Source organism: Nomia melanderi, chromosome 9 (assembly GCF_051020985.1).
Source record: "Nomia melanderi isolate GNS246 chromosome 9, iyNomMela1, whole genome shotgun sequence".
Taxonomy (NCBI): Eukaryota; Metazoa; Arthropoda; class Insecta; order Hymenoptera; family Halictidae; genus Nomia; species Nomia melanderi.
In genome coordinates, this window is record NC_135007.1 from 15,363,557 (window position 1) to 15,384,272 (window position 20,716).

The following is a 20,716-nucleotide window of genomic DNA, read 5'->3' on the forward strand; positions in this document are numbered from 1 at the left end:
ACATTAACTTCAATTGTTTTCTCGATGCTTCTATGCAACTCGAATCTCAATACGAGTCTATGATCTAGACTATGCATAGATGAACAGATACAAATACCAACCAAATCACACAACTAAACTCCTCAAACGCCTTCCTCCATCTCACAAAAGAAATCCCAAAGATCTCAACCCTAGAAGAATCCTTCGAAGAAAGCTGCGACCCCCGGGCGGGAGTTAACCGTGGCTGCAAGACGACGCTAATTATTCGCGACTATCGGGGCGAGCGTTTCCGCGCGCGGGCGAACCGTGGGCGCGCGTAATGAAATCCCATGATGTATTAACGCGGCGCGCAAAGGGTGGCGCGGTGCGGCGTGGGTCTAGGTGTCTACTCACGCGAGGAGGCCAGGTAAACGCGTCGGTAAACGCACGGGGGTAAACGTGGCACGCAAACGTTACCCGGCCCGGAACCGTGAAGATGTACACGCGGAACGAGCAGCGACGCTCGCCGTAATATTCGACTAATTACAAATTTAATAACCCCGCCAGCCGGGTTCCTGGTTACGGCGACGTCTAAGCGAATCGACCATCTTCTCCCTCTTACTCTCTTATGCTCTCTCTCTTACTCTCTCTCTTTCTTTCTCTCTCTTCATCTCTGTCTGTGTTGCTCCCTCTTTGTCTTCTTTAGCTCTCTCCGCATCGTCAACCCTTTCCCGTAGCTTTCTCCATCACTCCGTCTTCGTCTGTTACTCGTTCGCTTTTGTTCACGAAGCATGGGCGATCTTGGAGGAATCCGCCGAGCGTATCCCTGTTGCCGCTCGAATTCGCCGGTCCAGCGGGTAAAGCATCGTCGGGGGCGAGGCCGGCTACGAAGGCGGACCGAGATACCCATCGGCCATCTTAATCGACTCGTATTACCAATTAAAATTTAATTATGCCCGAAAATTAAGTCGTTACGATATCGAAGGCTCGCCGAGGAGCTGCTTCTATTATGTCCGTTGCTGGCGGAGGTTCGGGCAGATGCTTTTCGTTGATTCCGAAAGGCTCTGGGGTCTTTTAACCCTTCTGCCTCGGGACGTAGGGTGGGGATGATTTGGAAGTTCGGCGATGATCGTTGGAATGTAGTTGGGATTCGTATTTTGGCGATGCTTCGTCTTAGAGAGATTTTATGAATTTCTAGTTTTATAATTTTCCAATTTTTCAATCTTCCAATTATCAAACTTGGAAATTCTCCCATTCTTCAACCAGCAAACTTCCCAATTTTTCAAACCTCCAATTTTCCCATATGGAAATTTTCTCATTCTCCAACTAGCAACCTTCCCAATTTTCCAGCATGGAAATTCTTCTATTCTCCAACTAGCAAACTTGCCAATTTTCCAACCTTTCAATTTTCCAACATGGAAATTCTTCTATTCTCCAACTAGCAAACTTCCCAATTTTTCAATCTTCCAATTCTCCAATATGGAAATTCTCCCATTCTCCAACTAGCAAACTCCCAATTTTTCAATCTTCCAATTTTCCAACTTGGAAATTCCCCCTCCTCCAACTACCAAATCCCCCAACTTCCCACTCTCCCAATCACCCACATCAAATCATCAAACAACCCTTCCAACTAACCACAACTACAAATATTCAATACTCAGTCACCTCCGTCCGCAGTTGCTACAACAAATAAATCAGCAAGCCTACCCCCAGGTCCCCGGAAACCAAAGAAAAAGTCATTCCCCCGAAAGAGAAGCTCGGGGGTTGAAAGATACGAAGAAATCGAGAGGTCTCTCCTCCTCCGGTCGAGCGGGGCCGTAACTTATCGCCCGTGGACGCGCCACGGTATTTCTCTCCGGCTCTTTGAAAGCATTTTCTCATTAAAAAATTAAGGTTCGAGGGGGCCGTGACGCGGGTGGAAACGGCCTGAGCGGCGGCGGGGGCGGGTCGGTTCTCAACGAGATCGCGGGGGGCGGCTCGGCGATAGTCGGAGGGTGGTTTGCGGCGGAGACGAGCGGCCCGGGCTCGGTAAGTGCTCTGCGGCTCCCAGATGCGCCCAATATTATGTTTAATGATATTAACTTCTTACTTAATGGTCCGCGGTTCGATTCGAGGCGCGAAGAGGCCGCCCGCCCCCGCCCGCGCGGGGACCTGCCCGGAAAAAGTATACCCGGGAGAATAATTTGCGGAACGTGGAAAGGAACGAGCCTGGTAGGAGAGCCTAATCGCCCGGGAAACACTCGTTTCTTCCTCTTTTTCCAACCTAACGCGGCTTCTTCGGGGATAAATTCGTAAATGCGCGGATGACCTTGGGGTTAATAAATCTCTACCGATTTCACGGCTCTTAGGGCGAACGTTGGCTTCTAGTGTTTATTGGACTGCGGTTCTTTATGGAGATGTTTCTCTTTATGGAGATTTCTATTTCTCTGGATGGGAAGCGGGAGGTTGGGGAATTAGGGGTTGAAACGTATTTTCCTGTAGTTATTCTTTAACGAAGGAAAGCAGGAAGTTCACTGTTTGACGTTGCGACCCTTGCATTACTCTATCGAGTTAGTTATTAAGCATATTACGTCTGTGACTGACGCTTAACGTTAATAGGGTGGAAGTTACAAAAGCGAGCACAAACAATAAAACGTTCTCCTTTCCTCTAAAGATGTTTACAAGCAATCTACATCATCTAATTTTCCTAACAAGTTATTCTTCAGCGAAGAAAAGCAGCAAGTATTCACTATCTGACGTTACGACCCTTAACTATCAAGTTAGTTACGTTATTAACACGTCGAATGCCGCAGGATGTCATGGTACAAAATACTTGAAATGGAAAAAATATATTAAATCATTCGATCGAATTGCATTGTTGCTATTCCACGTTCATCTAGCTGAATGTCACTGTACCATGTAGCATTATTTATAATATAGAAATTTCATATAATCGTCGTTTCATCGAGTGAACTATAGCAACTCGATTTGGTGGGGGTCACCGGTGACCCCCATGGCATTCGACGTGTTAAGCATGTTACATCCATGACTGACACAACGTGTCAATGGGGTGGAAGTTACAAAAGAAAGCACAAACGATAAAACGTTCTTTCCACGTCATATACATACTCATCTAATTTTCCTCTTTTCCTCTATCTCCCAATAGCCTCGCTTCCAATCTACATTAAAAAATCTCGAATCCAAACACAACAGCGCAGACCCGCCCCGAATCTGCGCCGTTTCCCGAGAGCTTCGCGTCCCGCGATATCCTGGAGACGCGAAGAAGAAGAAAAGAGGAGAACGCCGGCAACACTCACGAACGATTCGCGTGGTCCTCCGATCTTAACGATCCCCGGCGCGCTACCGAGCTCTCGCTGGCGACTATGGCCGCGTCCCGAAGCCCCCGGCGAGGGCCGAACAATATAGGGGCGAGATTAAAAGTTTCGCGGCGCGGGAGCATAAAGCCTCGCTGGTGTACCTTAACGAGCCCGGCCCTCGTAAAGCCGAACATTCGAGGAAACCGAAAGAAAATAAAAGAGCCCGGCCGAGCGCGCCGTCGGAACGCGGGACGCGGAGAGGAGGGGGGGAGAGGGAAGATATCGGAGCTGCGGGAGTTCTCGCGCGCCGAGGGGACCGGTAGGACCCGTCGCCTCGTTCCGCGCGACCATTTAAAGCCGGCGAACGGCTGGGCCGCGGCCCAACGGTCGTCGTTACGATCCTCGAATTGTCTCTTAACGAGAACCGAACGGAACCGACAGTTGTACCCTCGCAACCTTTACCCTTCGCTGAATTTATTTCTTCGTTCGCGAGACGACGGCGACCGGAGGAATGGTCGCAGGGAAAGGTGACTCGGTGATGCTTGGATTGTCCTTTGGAATGGAGTCGTACTGATTGGGTGAAAGTGGGATTCATCTTTTGAAGATGATCGTTATTTCTAATGTTACTGTTTTCTACCGTTTCTTCTGGTTTTATTTATAATCTATTTTTCTGTCGGTTTATTATGCTATCTGCAAGGTTGCGTTTGTCTCGTTAGATGAGAAGTAGATTCAATATTAACCCTTTGAACTCTAGGCTCCAATATCGCATCAGTTATAATATTAAATATTTCAATGAATCTTAAAGAAACTAACCTAAAATTATTCGATTTTCCACAGATCCAAATTTTACATTTTTTGCGTTTATAGCATTCCTCATTTTCGCTAGGAATACTATAAAAATTAGTTACAGTTGCTGATAGATTACAAAACAACCTGGAGTGCTAAGGGTTAAGAGTCAATACTTAGGATAAAGCTAGACTTCAACTGTTAGCTTGAAAATTCATTCAAACTCTCCGGGTTTTCTAATAATTACTTATAGATTAACCTTCTATCGAGACTAGCCCAGATGTTATGATTCTAGTCTGCATATCATATACATCCCTGCGATTTGAGCCTGATAGAATCATCCGTTACTTAATTACGTTATATTAGACTGTCACGTGCACAACTATCGATTACATAGAATTTATAAATACCAGTATCATTGAAAAATAAACACGCAGATACTGTCGCACGGTAGCCAAAAGGTTAACCAAACTTTCCATCTAAATTGATTCCCCGTCGCGGAACGAAAGAGAAAGAGAAAGCAGGATGATTCGTTGACAGACGAACGTCTCGCGAAAAAGGCAAAGAGAAAACGGAAAAACGTGGAATCGATCGAAGTCGTCACGAACGGGGATGTTACCGCGAGCCGCGAGACCGCCACTTATCTTCCCACGCGGTCCCCGGCGACTAGAATAATTATTTAATTAATGCCCTTGCGCGCCGAGAGCGTCCACCTCCGCTCTCGGCCGATTTCAATCCGCCGGAATTAATATACTAAAGGTTTCCTGTGTGTGGTTTGTCTGGTTGCAGGCTCCGCGAGGAGAGAGGGGACGCGGAGAGGGCGCTCGCATTGGACCAGAAACCCAGGGATCTGAGCTCGCACAATGGTAAGATAAATACGCGTACGCTCGTTTACCGTAATTACTGTAATCGGCCGATAATACCGCGAATAACGCGGCGCGGTATTATGGGGCCCGAGTACTATTACGCGAACGATGCGTCCATCCTTCTGCTGCGCTGTTCTCGTGACTCGAGGCCGTCGCTAGATCGCCGGCGATCTTCTTCGAACGATCGTTCTCAGCGGGGATGGATGCCATTACAGTCGTCGATCGAGCGTCGTCCCACTTCGAATCGATCGACGTTACGGTATCGGTTTTATAGGGAATTCGAAGGAATTCTACCGGGAATTCGGGAGCTTCCAGAGGTTGGTTTCTGGGGATGTTCACCCCTTTTGGGAGATTTCACTCTGTGATTGATTTAGTTTTCGGGGAAATCGGTTATTCGAGGAGCAAGGAAATTTTCATGCGATTCTTTCATTGCTGTTGCATTGGAACTCGTGATACTCGTGGTTTTTAGAGTGAGATTAGTGTATTTATTAGTATATTTATTAAATAAAATTAAAAGTTTGTCTATACAGCTATAGGATTCATCAAAGCAACTCGTTCATTCTATGATCCTTCGTTCTATGAATTTTTTTTAAGAAAATCCTATCATCTTCTCTCAAAATTACATTAGAGCAGCTAATGAGAACGCCATTTACAAAAGAATTAATAGTAATAGAACAGACAATCAGAACTTTCATTTATAAAGTAACAAACACTCGAAGATCCTCCATTCTATAAATTTTCCATCAGAAAATCCTACCATCCTTTCTGAAACTTACATTAGAACAGCTAATGAGAACGCCATTTATAGAATAATTGATAATAATAGAACAAGTAACCAGAAATTTCATTTATAAAGTGGCAAACACTCGAATATCCCTTCTTAGGAGCCAACAACTCGATCTTATATTCCCCGACCGTGGATCGCAGGGGTTCCATCCAGATCGCGTTAAAGTCGAAGCCAAGCGATGCAGAAGGATTCCGTATCGCGTCGTCGACGAGCTAACCGCTCGGGGGACCCCTCCCGCCCGGCCGCGTTTCTTTATTTCTCGTTGCTGGCCCCGGCCGAGCGTTTAGGAAGGGCCCCGGAGAGATTAAGTCCGATATCGGGTTACGCGGCACCGCCTTTCTTCTGATTCCCCGTAATATTTTAATCCGTCCGATCGAACCTTTTATCCTGCTGGTGGCGAGGATCCGCGCGCGGGCCCGGGGCCCGGGCCCCGTCCCGGCCGGCGACAAACTGGACGTTTCGAGTTCTCGAATCCGAACGTGTTCCGATCGCAGGCCCCACGGAATCGACGTGCCCGGTTACCGATGGAATCTCGCCGTTTCACGCTCCACCGAATGTATTGCGATGGCTCGATCGATGACTGATAATGTATAATTGCTGGCTATTGATGGCGCGCAATTGGAATTGATTGATGATTGTTTTTGCCGTGGAACTGATGGTACTGTTTGCTTTGCTGATAGATGTAGTTTTACGTCGAACGAGATATTGATTGGATGTTAATATCGGTGTCATTGGAAATATAATTAATTTATGGAATTTGAGCTGAAGAATCGAAGATTTGGAGCTTCGACTGTTTGAACGTTGAATGATAGAAAAATTTGAGGATCCTATGATCCAGAGATTACAAAATTTCGAAATGTGAACGTTCGATCATTCCTTACAAAGAAAATAAAGGAATACTATATTAATCTAATAATCATCAATATTCCACTATTAACCCTTAGAACTTTCTTCGATCTATTTTCCTTCTCAGTGCAAAACTTGGATGTATGGAAAATCTAATAATTTTATAGTAATTTTTTTAAGATTCATTCAAATATTTATTATATAAAAATATTCAGTCATTCAATCATCCCTTGCAATACAAAACAAAAGTCCTACATTACTTTACTACAAATATTTTCATCAGTATTCCTGAATTCACCAAACTTGGATGTGTGGAAAATCTAAGAATTTTAGGGTAGTTTCTTTAAGATTCTAACTGGGTTATACCTCCAAACATTCAGTCATTCAATCATCCCTCGCAATACAAAGCAAAAGTCCTACATTACTTCACCACAAACATTCTCACCAGTATTCCATCAATATTCCTGAACCCACAGTATCAACACACTTCTCCTCGGTTCCGCGAAAGTCACGTTCGATTCCCTCGCGCGCAGAGACGCCGCGGTGCGCATTCGACGTTCCATCGAGCCAATAGTCCCGATAGAGCCGCGTCCGGCCGATTACACGCGTCGCGGCGTCGCGTCGCCGTCCAAACAGTATCTATCCACGTCAGGATTAAAATGCTAGGATATCAAATACTCGGGGAAAAGGGATCGAACATCATCGCTCGGAGTAGATAGTCCGGTTCCCGTGCAAACAGGCAAATAAAATCCATCAAAACCGTCCCGTCCCCGTTTCCCAGAAATATCGTCGTACCTCGTAGTGTATCGCCGGAGGAACGATATATATCGATTGACGTTCCGATTTCGGTTGTTCGTTCCAGGTTCGTCGAACGGTCACAGTCCCGTGCTGAACCTGTCCAAGACGGCGGGAAGCGGAAGCGTGGGCGAGCACTCCGGAAGCGAGGCGGAGGCGTCGCACCGATCGCAGGACGACGAGGAGGAGGACGATAATCTGTCCGAGGACCTCGACGACGACAACGAGAAGGACGAAGGTGAGCTTTCGAGTCGGTGGCCTTAACGCGTTCACTGCCACGAGAATTTCGAGCGTTATAGCAAGATTTATTCCTTGATTAGAGGGAAATAGGATTAAATATAATTATTAATAAGTGTTACAGTTTTCGTGTTACAGTATTGTCTAGCTTCTTGCGTTGCTAAATATTTTGATTCAATGTCAATCCTATTGTAATCGTTTTCAAGCAATTTGAAAGCTCCGTGGCAGTCAACGTGTTGACTTTTGGCAGTACCGTATCGTAATATAAAGCGAAATAAATTGAAAGTAAAAATGAAATCACACATTTCATTAGTGAATGGGTTACTACAAGATTTGTCATTGTTATAAAAGAATAAGGAATACTGTATAGAATGCCTAAAATTCTCATGGCAGTGAACGTGTTAAGGGTCGATACGAGGAAATAGTAATAAATAGTGAGAGATCCTAGGAAATAATAGACAATATTCACAAGTAACAGTAAATACTATAAAACAACATCAAACAACACCAAACAACATCAAACACCACAAACTACGAAACACGAAACAAAATCGCGCAGAACCGAATCGAGGTAAAAACATCCAACAAAAAGCAGGAAGCAAGAGAAACGAACGAAGGCGGACAGAAACAGAATAAAACCGGCGACAAATGGAGCAAAACCGAAAGGAATAAAGTACGACGGTGGTAGACGAATAAAGAGGTCCGGCGGAAAGGGGACAGCGATCTAGGCGTCGACACGCGGCCACGTGAACGATCGCTCGATCAATTAGGGTGCAGCCGGACCGTGACGGTGGATTTGACGTGTGCCGAAAGTCGAAACGATGTTCCGCTCTCCCCCCCTGCCCGAGCGTTCCGCGCCGCGCCGCGCCGCGCGGAGCATCGCGTAAAATAATTATATCGAATCGACCGGACGGGCACACCGCGTTTAAAGATGAGTTCCCCCGGCACGGCCGGTAGGTCAGACCCTCTCATCGATCATCTCGGGCCGAGCGTTGCACGACGTTCCTCGGATTCTCGTCTTCCCTATCGGCCGGGCCCCGAGAAACTCGCCGCAGCGGTTGTCAAAACACCTGTCCGTCAGCCGCGGAAACTTTTCTGCTCGCGTCCCCCGAGCCACCCCTGCTCGACGCTCTGGCAAGCTGCTATCGTCGCGAGCGTGATCCGTTTTCCGCTTTAACCCTTCGCACTCGACAGGTGACTCTCAGTCACTTGACTCGATACAACGAAACTATGCAGTTGAATATTTGATATTTCAAATGAAACTTCGCGTTGTTACGTGAAATATCGGAATAGAATACCTTTGTCGCTTAATTTGTCTATGAGTTATCGTTAAATTAGTTTCAAACGATATCACCTGTATCTCGTCAAAAGGTGTTGGATATTTCTATTGAAAAATCTTCGAGTGCAAAGGGTTAACACGCATGGTGCAGGATTCGTCGAGATTCTCGTGAAACTGGGAATTCGTCTGAGTAGTAGAATAAGGATCGATCGATTTTCATTGAGCTCCGAGCAGTTTTGAGAACTGGTAGATTGTCTTCGCGTTGAATATTTGAGATTAGGTATATTCCTGTATTTAGACTGTTAGACTGTTAACCCTTTGCACTGAAGTATTTCATTAAGCACTTAACATTTTCTAACTAGAAGACGATATTTCTTGAAATTAACTCAGTCACAGGTAAATTGAGAAGAGCTTTATCAGAATATTTCACACAGATGCATCATGCAATATTAACACTAGAACTACAGTCAAAATGACTGGTTTCGGTTTTGTTTCAATTATTGATATCTCAAAGCATTGGATATTCGAAATGGTCTTGAAAATAAATAGCTTTCACTTGAATACTAACGAATGTCTGAAGAAACCGAAAATCTATTGTTACAGTTTTCATAGGAATTGCATATTATTGATATCTCAAAGCATTGAATATTCGGAATGGTCTTGAAAATAAATAGCTGTCACTTGAATACTAACGAATGTCTGATGAAACCGAAAACCTATTAGAATTTTTATAGCGATTATATATCGTATTAAATCCTCGGTAGTTCCACTGTTAAATATCAAATTTTATCTCTCTGCGTCGAATCGATCGACTGAGGGACTCTTAATCATCAGAGTCTTAGTTACAACGAAGAACGCATCTTCTTATGAGATCTGTCGTCGTTCGATGCACAAACCCCGCGCAGAACGAGCCAGAAACATCGGCAGGCTTATTATCCCCGGGTTCGAACGGTCGGCTCGTTCTCAACCCTTCATCTTTTTCTACTCTCGTTGCACGATCCGCGTCTAATCGCGCGAGCGAGCCGCGATCGATCGCGGGAAGATACTCCCGCGATTTCCCGCGACTCGGCCCGATCAGATTACCCGAGAGGCCCCCGTTCATTCTATTCAGGGTTATCGACTCCCGCGCGGTTGTATCTGATAAGCAATTTGCATGCGAACGACGAGTCACGGCGCCCCGTTCTCGGGCATACCCGTTGATTCGGATCTCGTGATTCGTAGGAGCGGATTGTTCTCGATTTCTCATATATCGGGGAAAAACTCGCCGCCGACGCCGGGGGTAATTGATTCCGATTCCGCGTCCCGTTTGACTCGCCGCGATCCTCCGCGAATAATTGCCTGTTATTATTAGACCGATCGGCAGATCCGCTAATTAATAAGAGTCTGAACAGTCTGACGATCGGCGAACAATGTGTAGCTTCGTTCCTGCCAGCCGAACGCTTTTTCTGCACGAAACTCGCTGACTGAACCTACTGGATAGGAATGGATAGGTTTTTTTTACAATTATTGGAAATATAAGTGATGATTCTTTAGGAGCTTAATAAATAGATTGATTCAGTGTAGACTGAATTATGAATGATTTAACCCTTAGCACTAGAGGGGCGACTCTCAGTCGCCATTTGAACGGAACGAAATTTAAACTGAGAAATTCAATATAAAATGTTGAATCAGGTATTAACAAATGAAACAGAAATAAAACTCTGCCCCATAATTTATGCAAGATGTTTCTTTATGTAAGTAAATAATATTGTTAGTATTTTGTCGGGAAACAATGAATGTTTCTAATGAAAAATATGGTCGAGTGCAAAGGGTTAAAGTCAATTTGACTGGTAGTTTGTGTTAAATAATATGAGTGCAAAAGGGCTTCAGAAGAAAGTGTAATTATGTTTCTTTAGTATGAAGATATGAAGTTTTTCCAGTGACAATGAAGATTTCGATTCGTTTGGAGAATATGAGTTGCAGAAATTTGTTAGTTTTGAACATTTTGTGTAGCAGGGATTATTTAGCAACAGTAAGCTGTAATTTTTATTATGGAAGTAATTGAATTTTAGAGTTTCGTCTAGAGTGAAGGGAGGAATCCTCGCGAGGAGCACCACTGGCCGAGCGGTTCGGTCGTTAGACTCGCGTCTTCGGTATTTAGTTTCATTTTAATAATGAAAGATGGGTCCAGATAAGAATCTTGTTCCACGGGCAGCACGGCGCTATCTGGGCCTGTCTCCCGGCCCGGGTCCGACGCATCGGAGCGTCATAATCGCGGTGATTTCTAATCGATTCGCCGATTGTCCCTGCGCGGGCCGCGTTAATTGGATATTCCAATTAGAGGCTTCGAAATCCTCGCCTCGAGACGCGTGGGGAAGTTCAACGGATGTTGGCCGCCTGACTCCGATTGAGGAACTTGTTGCCTGCGCTGATTGCTCGATTCGGAGAATAGAATCCATTATGATGCACGGGGATCCTCTATATTTAGCGTTCCATTGTAGACCGTGGATCTCTCTTTCAGCTTCGAGTATGAGCCTCTTTAGAATTCATTTCGAATATACGAGTCCTCGGATTTGCACACAAACGGGCCTTTAGGAATAGTAATAAACAGTCGAGGAATCGTTCTTAATGGAGGCTTCTTAACTCGTTGAATCTCGAAGACACTCTGGTGCCTGTTAGCTTCTTCGGTTATCCTACAATCTAGTATCGAATTAAATGAAAAAGAACTAGCAAGTCATTGTCAACGATCGATCCGACGTTCGTAAATTGACCCTTTGCACTCGGAAGTTTCTCAATAGAAATATTTAATATTTCTTCAGACGAAGATCGATATCTTCGAGACGAAGACGACATTCTTTGGAATTAAGTCGAAGATTTTGTTCCAATTTTTCACGTATTGAGGCATTAAACAAAGTTCTACGTTAAATATCAGATTTCATAGATTTCATAGCGACAAATCAAGTAACTGAGAGTCATCTATCGAGTGCAAAGGGTTAATTAACCCTCTGACTACAGACTTTGAGACACAACCGTACCATACGCTAGGAATTCAATCGCCACGTACACCGAAAATGACGAAACTTTTCAATATTCTTAACACATTCACCATACTTCAGGCGGAAATTTCATTTGAAGATAATACAATGATAACAGCACAACACTTTGCTTTGATCCGTGGGTAATGAACAACATCGATTCCTGTTAAATTACTTTAGAAATCTTCATCACGAGTCTCCCTCGTCATTGTACAAGGGGTTAATCACCTACAGTTCCACAAGAGCAATATTTTTAACCACCCGCAGTACCACAAAGTTTCCCTCCATCACCCACTAACATCAACCAAACCCCTAAATCCAACGAAACTCAATCGTCTCGAGCACGATCTTGCGATCCCCAACCGATCTCCCGTCACCGAACGAGTAGGTGCGTGGCCTGGAATTAGCGTCGCCCCTAAATTTGCGAAAGACACGAGTTAGACGTATAAATTTCACCGTAGCAACAAGGTAGTCCCATGAACGGTTGTACCCCACTGCGGCGCGGAGGGGTGGAGACGAAATCCGTGTCTCGCAGCGTGTCGTGGGGGCCCGGCGAACATCTCTCCCGGCTGTGGTGGCCGCGGGTTGATCGAAGTAGAACCCCATCGAACGCCCGTGGGAGTGTACACGCCCGTGGAATGCAGTTCTGATTTAATGAGACGCGCCGCTATCTCGGCCTCCTTCCCGGAATCCGATGCGCCGCGATTCGGCCGTCGGGCCCCCGTCCCTTTCCGCGACTTCCTGGACCGCTCTCGGACGCGTTTTTCGGACACTTATCACGCTCCGGTCGATCCTCCCTCGCGAAATCTCCGGAGAGCTTCAAGGAACGCGCCGGATGGCCCCCTTCGGCCCTGGGCCGTAGATAATTGTAATGGGTTTCGACGAAGAAGGACACGAGGCCCGGCCGATCGGTCGCCCGTGAGATCTCGGGGGGGGGGGCGGAGGGAGGCGGAGGCGACAGGGAAACCGTGGATAAAATGGGAACGAGGCGGTGGGAGGCGGCGCGGCCGAGAGAAAAAGAGGGGAAAAAGAAATGGGGGAGCGGGTCCGCGCTTGGCTGAAAGGAGTAGTTTACTATCAAAAGGGTGCCGGTGGATCGGCACCGAAGGCGCGCGAGCATTAAATCGGCCAATGGCAATAAGTAACCGAATGCCGTGGCGTTGTAGGTGCGCGCGCTGATAATTAAAAGACGATACAATAAAGCACGTATCATCGGCCGTAAAACAAGAGGGAACCCGGGACCGAAAGCCACCACGGTGTGGGCCGTACCCGACAGCCCTCGCGGTCACTTAAGCCGCGGCGGAACCCACGCAGCCACGTCTTGTCTCGCCGCGCGTTTTCTCCTTCCACCGATCGTTCCGTTCGGGACACACCGCTCCGCGGCCATAACCATAAGGCATCCTTTTATTCCGATCGTTCCCGGGGCCCAAGGGCCGCCCTCCCCCCCGTTTCCTCTTTCCGTCGAACGACGAAAACCATGCTTCCACGGCTAATCGTCGATAGAGCGAGAATAACGAGACTACTCCCGCCTTTTAGCCGCGTCGATCCGCTCCGAGAGCGGCTTGCGCCTCTCGCGCGGGGGATCCACTTTTCGTGTTCTCTCTTTGGGCACCATTAAACCCGCCGGATTTTCGACGATTCCCTTCGATCGTTCGTTTTGTTTGGCACGCCGATGCGTTTCCTGATGATTTACGGGGCGCGATAGTGTCCTCTGGGTTTGATCGGAGCGAGTGCAGTGAATGAGGATCAAGGGAGTGTTGTTCATTCTCGGTTCCTTGAGGTGATTTGTGAAACTGTTGAATAAACACTCGTAGGATTGAAACTCAGCTCTTTTAACGAATATTCTCTCAACTTCCAACATAACATAAATCTCTTGAATTCTATAACGAATGTCTGAAGAAACCGAAAATAATCTATTGTTACAACTTTTACACGGGTTACTTATTAAGCGTTTTAAACGCTCGGTAGTTCTAATGTCAACGCTTAACTCTTTGCACTCGAGAGATGACTCAAGAGGTACAATGCATAAATTTCAGAAACATTGAAATAAAATATCTTTCCTCAACGTACGTGTGATTCCTCGTCGAGATAGTTTCACAAAATATCGTCTTCATCTCGTCAGAAAATGTTAACCCTTTGCCTCTCAGTCGCCAATCATTTGACACAGCTAAATTGTAAAGTTCGAGGTTAAATACACTACTTCGCATCATGCATTAATATGAAATATTGAAAGAAAATAATTTCCTTCCTCAACGTATGCTCGACTTCTTGTCAAATCAATTTCGAAAAATCTCACCTACAGTTGATTAGGAAATATCGAGTATTTCCAGTGAAAACTTGCGAAGCGCAAAGAGTTAAAACATTTCCAGCGGAAAACTTCCGGTCCCTTAACACTTAAAACAAAGAACCGTCAGTTCTTGACGCGAAGCAAGAATCCGAACAATAAGAGTAGCAGAATCTCAAACGAGAATCCTCGAATCTTTTTTTCTCTCCAGACCCTTTCCTCCGGGAATCCTCTCGAGTCTCGTTCCTGGAATCGACAGATTTTCCCCGCGGATCCCGCGGCGATACTGACGAATAAATCTCGCGGGGGACACGGTACCCCGTGACCGGACAATTCGGTGTCGCACCCCCGCGGCGGGCCGGCCGTGGTACACGGTCCCGCGCGGCTAATCGCGGGGCCCACGGCCCAGGGGCCCGCGAAATTTAATTCGTCCGCGGCCGCGTTAAATCAGAGACGTGGCGAAGGGTAACAAGTAGTCCGCGCTGGATTACGACTCTGGAACACGCACGCGTTGTAAGTCTCTGCGCCGCGGACCAACGCGAGAGACCTCCCTCGAACGTTGCTCCGGCCGATCCGACGTCGATATTTATTGGCCCCGCGCCGCCGACCACCCCCTCCCGCTCGGATAGGTCTAGCACACCGAGCCGGACTCTGGAGGAATTGTTTCAGGTGAAGGGAGATGATTGGGCGAATGAACTGTTCGTTCTTTCAGCCGCTTTCCTCGGATGGAATTGCTTTCTTCGTTGGAAATGGTGTTTTCTTTGACTCGGCGATCGGCCCTTCGTGAGAATTGTTCATTTGTTTCGTTGATTGCGTGGCATTCGTAGGGTTATGAGTAATTCGATGGGGTACGGGTAATTTGATTATTTGATTGTTTGATTAGGTTTCTTGGCGCGTGCTTCGGTTCGGGTTTCGGGGATTCTACTGTGAGGTTTGCGATTGTCTGGCGTGTAGCGAGGTTTTGAGGGAGATTTTTAATTTCTTGGGAAGTTTGTGACGATGGAGAGGAATAGTCTTGTTAGATGTCAGAGGGAATGTTCTGGAATCTCGAAGGAATAATGTGGAATCTGAACGGGAGGATTAGTATCAAATATCAATGGAAATACCTTGAAACTTAGAAGACCTAACGTCCTATCTCAAGAGAAATATTACATTTCAAATCTGAACAGAGGTACTATTATCAAATCTCAGAAATACCTCGAAGCTTCGTAAGACCAACAACCTAAAATTTCGAAAGAAATATTACATAATCCCAAATCTAAACAGAAATCCTAGTATCAAATCTTAACAGAAACACCCTGGAACCTAGAAAAACCCCAACAAAAGGAACCACCCCAATATCATGATCAGCCTTGAATAACCTGAAATCGAATGATTTCCATCAAACACATCAATAGACAAAATCTCAAATCACAACCAAATCATACACAAACCCCAATAAAAGAAAGAATGATTTCCATCGAACACATCAATAAACAAAATCTCAAATCACAACCAAATCGTTTTCAAACCGCAACAAAATAAACCACCCCAATATCATGATCAGCCTTGAATAACCAGACATCGAATGATTTCCATCGACTTTTCCAGATCTGTCGGACGTGCCGGAGAACCTGCCGCTCGCCGCGCCGGGCTCGGAAAGTCCCCAGGCCCTGAACTACTCTCAGATCGCGTCCGCGGCGGTGGCCGTCTCTCAGGGAGGCCAGGATCCCTCGGTCTCGAGTACGGAGACCCTGCTCAGGAATATCCAGGGCCTGCTCAAGGTCGCGGCCGACAACGCGAGGCAGCAGGAGAGGCAAATCAACTACGAGAAAGGTCAGTGGCAGGGCTTTCTTAAGACACTCGAGGCCCCCGGACCTCCGTCGCCCGCCCTCTCGCCCACCCCCTCCCCACAATTTCATTATCTGCCGAGGTTCTCGCGGAGCCACATTAAGAGGCATTAGTCTCCGACCCGTCGACGAGCTTCGGCTCCGTTCCCCACCTTTTCTTACCTAACCGTCCGTTCCTCTTTCCCTCCGCTACCCGCTGAGTCCTCTTCGGCAACGCTGTCATCCGAGACGATCGGACTGCGTGTCATTTTCCCGAGATTCGTGTCGATCCATGATTCCTCTAGCTCTAATTAATTGAATTTAACCAGTTAAATATGTTTGATGAGTACACTCGTCATGGAGAAGTTGCAGGATTTTGTCATGACGAGTATACTCGTCAAAAAGTAGTGACCATTGCCTTTTCACTGCGTCATTTTCCCGAGATTCGTGTCGATCCTTGATTTCTCTAGCTCTAATTAGTTGAATTTAACCAGTTAACCCTTTGCACTCAGGAGGTGACTCTCAGTCACCACTTGATTCGACGCAGTAAAACTATAAAATATGATATTTAATGTTGAACTTTGTATAACGCGTCAATACGTGAAATATTGGAATAAAATAGCTTTGTTCGTCTTCGCGTCGTCAAAGAATGTTAAATATTTCTATTGAGAAATTTCCGAGTGCACAGGGTTAACTGTGTTTGACGAGTACACTCGTCATAAAGTATGACTTTCAATCACTCATCGCGATTTATACGATGCATTCGGAGTTTACGCGATTGAAAGGAAGCACTGTTGCTCGAGATAATTAGCTTTGATTACTTCCAAACGAGTTTTCATCGGAGAATAAGTTCCAACGTTTAAAAATTGAAGTCGATGTATCATAAAATTCCCATGAAACCAAAGGGATTTCGAAGGTAGAACAGTTTCACGAGCAATGGGAGATATCAGCCCTTCCGACAGGTTTCCTCTAATTAGATACATACATTCGATTAACTCAACTTGAACACACACCACAAACAAATCGGGCAGAGCTACTTCGATATCAATCTATCACGTACCGATACATTGTGCACTCTACATCAAACACGAAACTTTACAACTCGTTGTACGAAAGCGAACGACGGCGCATAAATTAACCGGTATCTCCGATCGCCACTCGAAATCGAAATATTCCAGCGAGTGGCCGGGCAGCTCGTCGCGCACGGAATTCTCAAAGTTATCGGCGGCGCGTCGCTGCGAGGCCGTCGGAGCGTTAAAAATTCAATTTGAAGGGGCTGCTCGAAATTGATATGCGTCCTTAAAATCCACATTTCAATTATACATTTTTACGCGGCCGGGCCGAGCCGGCCGAGAGGAGAGCGCGCGCAGAGATATCCCGTCGGCAGTTTGACCGTCGTTTTATCGTTCGCCCGCGATAACTCGCGCGTCTCGATGCAAATCGTCCGGTCGTTAATACGGGAGATCGATCGGGGGCTGGATCTCTCTCTCCGTTTCATCTCCTCGTAATAACGCGCCGCTCGTAAGAGGGCCCGAGCACGTACCAGGCCGGGCTAATTATAATTAACGAGTCATAATCGCCGACGAATGCGAATAATCGCGGCGTATAATAGAACTCGGCCGGCGACGCGTGCATTCCCCGGCCGCGGAACGGGTTTTCTCGTTGGACAGGAAATATCGCCGGCCGATTCCGGTCGGTCCTGTTCGAAATCCTGCAACCGGACACCGCGGAATAGAAATCGTTTAACGATCCCTCGATCGACGGTTTAGAAACTGCTCGCGGCGGGATCGTGTTACGCGACGCAGGATCGAGGCTGATCTGATGCCGCGCGAAGTTCGACTTCGTCAAACCTATGGGAATCGTGTTACGCGACGCAGGATCGACGCTGATCCCGTGCAACGCGAAGTTCGGCTTCGACAGACGGGTGGCTTGTGTTTCGGAGATGTGATTAGGGATGAATTCTTATCGAGATTATTACGTTTCTTGGGTAGTCGAAGCAATTTAGCCAGCTTTCGAGTGTAGGGATTTTTGAATGTTCGATAAGTTATTGGAAGATTCTTAGTGATGAAAGTCGAATGGTAGCCTGCGTTTCGTCGCCTTGTTAACCCTTTGCACTCGGGAGGTGACTCTCAGTCACCACTTGATTTGACGCAGTAAAGCTATAAAATCTGATATTTAATGTTGAACTTTGTACAATGCCTCGATACTTGAAATATTGGAAAAAATTGCTTGGTTCCTGAATGCACTTGTGATTTCCTTTTGAGTTAGTTTCAAAGAATGCCATCTTTATTGGTTTCTACTCGGTAACGATGATTACATGTAATGATCGATGTGAATTGCCTATTTGGTACCAGGAAACGCGAACGAAAAGTTTCGTTTACGTCTGCAATAGCTAAAGTAATCACTGTTACACGTGAAATGAAGTTTTCTTATTTTCACGACACTTCTTTTCCAAGATAATCTCATCCGATCGTTTAACATGATTTAACGTTGCTCCTAAACGTTGAATAGAAATCCGCTCGAACGCCTGATCATTATTTACCGCTTCTGCGTCTCGTAAACATTAGCCATTTTACTTTTCGCCGTTCAAGCGAGCGCGATCCAGAAGCGATGGTTCACTCTCAGGAAAAATCGACCAAACAAGAGCGCCCGGGTCGCTCGCTCGCCGAACGCATTAGTTAACGGCCCTCGGAACGACACTTTCCGCTGGTTAATGGCCAATTAAACTGTCGCGTTTGCGTTTCCGACGGAATATATTAGTCCCGCGTCCCGTTGTCATCGCGTACTCCGCGAACCGCAAGCTCAACGATTAACCAATCAAAAGGAATACTCAAACCAGAGCTTCACTTCATTAGAACTCAACCCTTTTCTCCAATATTAACCCAAAAGAGAAAATATTTCAAGTTTACTTACCAAAGACTACCGTGTCATAGCTAACAAGCGAAAAGAAATTCACAAAACTATCAAGACACTTAACTTCCTTGTAAATATCACAACAGCGAAAATAATATGACGATGTTTACCATATAGACAGCATGGAAACCAATATGTAAAATTACCATGATTAGGTTCACCGACATTTCTTATACCTGTCTACCGACAAATGTCAATTTGACACGTCAACGAAATCACACGTTTCCTTGAAAACCCAGCTGTAAAAACGCCAGATGATACACAAAGATAAATGACACTATGAATAAAATAAAATAATAAAAGTGTGTACAAGTGACATAAAAAAATTTTAATGATTTATACTTTCCTCGCGAACTTCGAAATGGACTGAAATGTGTGTGGTAAATCTGGTGTTTGCGTTGAATTTCCATCGACTCCGTGAATGCTCGTTCAATTTCTCGGACACCCAGTATGAACACGACGGGCCCATTAGCGGGGGCCCGCGTCCGTGGCAGCGGCGGGAGGCAGAGTCCGTCCTTTGTTCCCGCGGCGGCGGATCGGCCGATTAAGCCGGGACTTTAACGCGGGAGGACGTTCAGCCGGCGCGGCGTACGTCGGACGGGGCCGACACGTGAACGTCGACGAGTTCATCTGTTGCCGCGTCGCGACGTCCGTCCAGCGGCGCCGGGGCGAGGGGAGAACGGGCCCAGGCTTAGCGGATTCCTCGTGTCCACGTGCGCGCGCAACGAGTCTTATCGCCCGCCTCGCGATACTGATGGAAGAGCGAAGCGATAAGCTGCAAAACGAGGAGAAAGCGGATAGTTGACTAGTAGTCTAGAAAGGGAGGATGGGACAGAAGGGAGGGAGTGAAGGGAGAGATAAAGAGAACGAGTTGTAGGGGAAGGATGAATTGCGAGGTGGAAGAAAAGAGTGAAAATTGGATGAAGGTTGATTGGTGTGGAGAGGGAATGAGAAGAGAAATGGAGGAGAATGGAGATATAAGGTAAAGGAGAGTTATAATGAGCAGGATGAATTGGGAGGTGAAAGAGGGAAAGAGGGATGATGGTTGATTGGTGTGGAAAGAGGGATTGCGAAGATATAAATAAAGGAGAATGGAGATGTAAATTAAAGGAACAGGGTGGTGGATAAAAGGATGAATCGGGAGATGAAAGAGGGAAAGAGGGAAAGTTGCATGATAGTCGATTGGTGTGCGGAGAGGGAATGAGAAGAGAATTGAAGGAGAATGGACATATAAGGTAAAGGAGAGATAATGAGGAGGATGAATTGGGAGGTGAAAAAGGGAAAGTTGGGTGATGGTTGATTGGCGTGGAAAGAGGGATTGAGAAGGTATAAATGAAGGAGAATGGAGATATAAGGTAAAAGACAAAATTATAATGAGAAGATGAATTGGAAGGTGAAAGAGGGAAAGTTAGATGGTTTATTGGCGTGGAAAGAGGGATTGAGAAGATATGAATGAAGGAGAATTGAGATGTAAATTAAAAGAACAGAGTTGTGGATAAAATAATGAATTTTGAGGTGAAAGAAAATAGTGAAAGTTGGATGAAGGTTGATCAGTGTTGAGAGAGGGATTCAGAAGATAGAAATGAAGGAGAATGGAGATATAAGGTAAAAGACAGAGTAGTGGATAAACGAAAAATTAGGAGGTGAAAGGAAAGAGTGAAAGTAGGATGAAGGTTGATCGGTGTGCAGAGCGAGAATAAGAAGACAGAAATGAAGATATAAGCTAAAGGGACAGAGTTACAGCGAAAAGGATGAATTAGGGTGTGAAAGAGGAAGCGAGAGAAAGGAGGATACCGGTTGACCGGCGTAGAAGGAGAAAGGGACCGAGAGGAAGAGGACCAGAGGGG

At 46.1% G+C, this 20,716-nt stretch overlaps 2 protein-coding genes across 8 annotated transcripts in view; one reads left to right on the forward strand and one right to left on the reverse strand.

Annotated features, from left to right (window-relative positions):
• Window positions 1-20,716, forward strand: part of dac (dachshund family transcription factor) — a 281,299-nt gene that overhangs the window by 171,318 nt on the left and 89,265 nt on the right. For all 3 annotated transcript variants that reach the window (XM_031989689.2, XM_031989688.2, XM_031989690.2), the window contains 3 exons: window positions 4,830-4,906; window positions 7,402-7,572; window positions 15,739-15,963. In XM_031989689.2, the coding sequence (XP_031845549.1) occupies window positions 4,830-4,906; window positions 7,402-7,572; window positions 15,739-15,963 (473 nt within the window). The remainder of the gene's footprint in view (window positions 1-4,829; window positions 4,907-7,401; window positions 7,573-15,738; window positions 15,964-20,716) is intronic.
• LOC116432589 (uncharacterized) overlaps window positions 1-20,716 on the reverse strand; it is a 316,706-nt gene that overhangs the window by 111,517 nt on the left and 184,473 nt on the right. Inside the window, exon 7 of one of the 5 annotated variants that reach the window (XR_012999341.1) lies at window positions 19,224-19,644. The exons of the other annotated variants lie outside the window; for them this stretch is intronic. The gene's annotated coding sequence lies outside the window, so the exon portion shown is untranslated. Of the gene's footprint in view, window positions 1-19,223; window positions 19,645-20,716 lie in introns of those variants that run through there. 5 annotated transcript variants of the gene reach the window in all.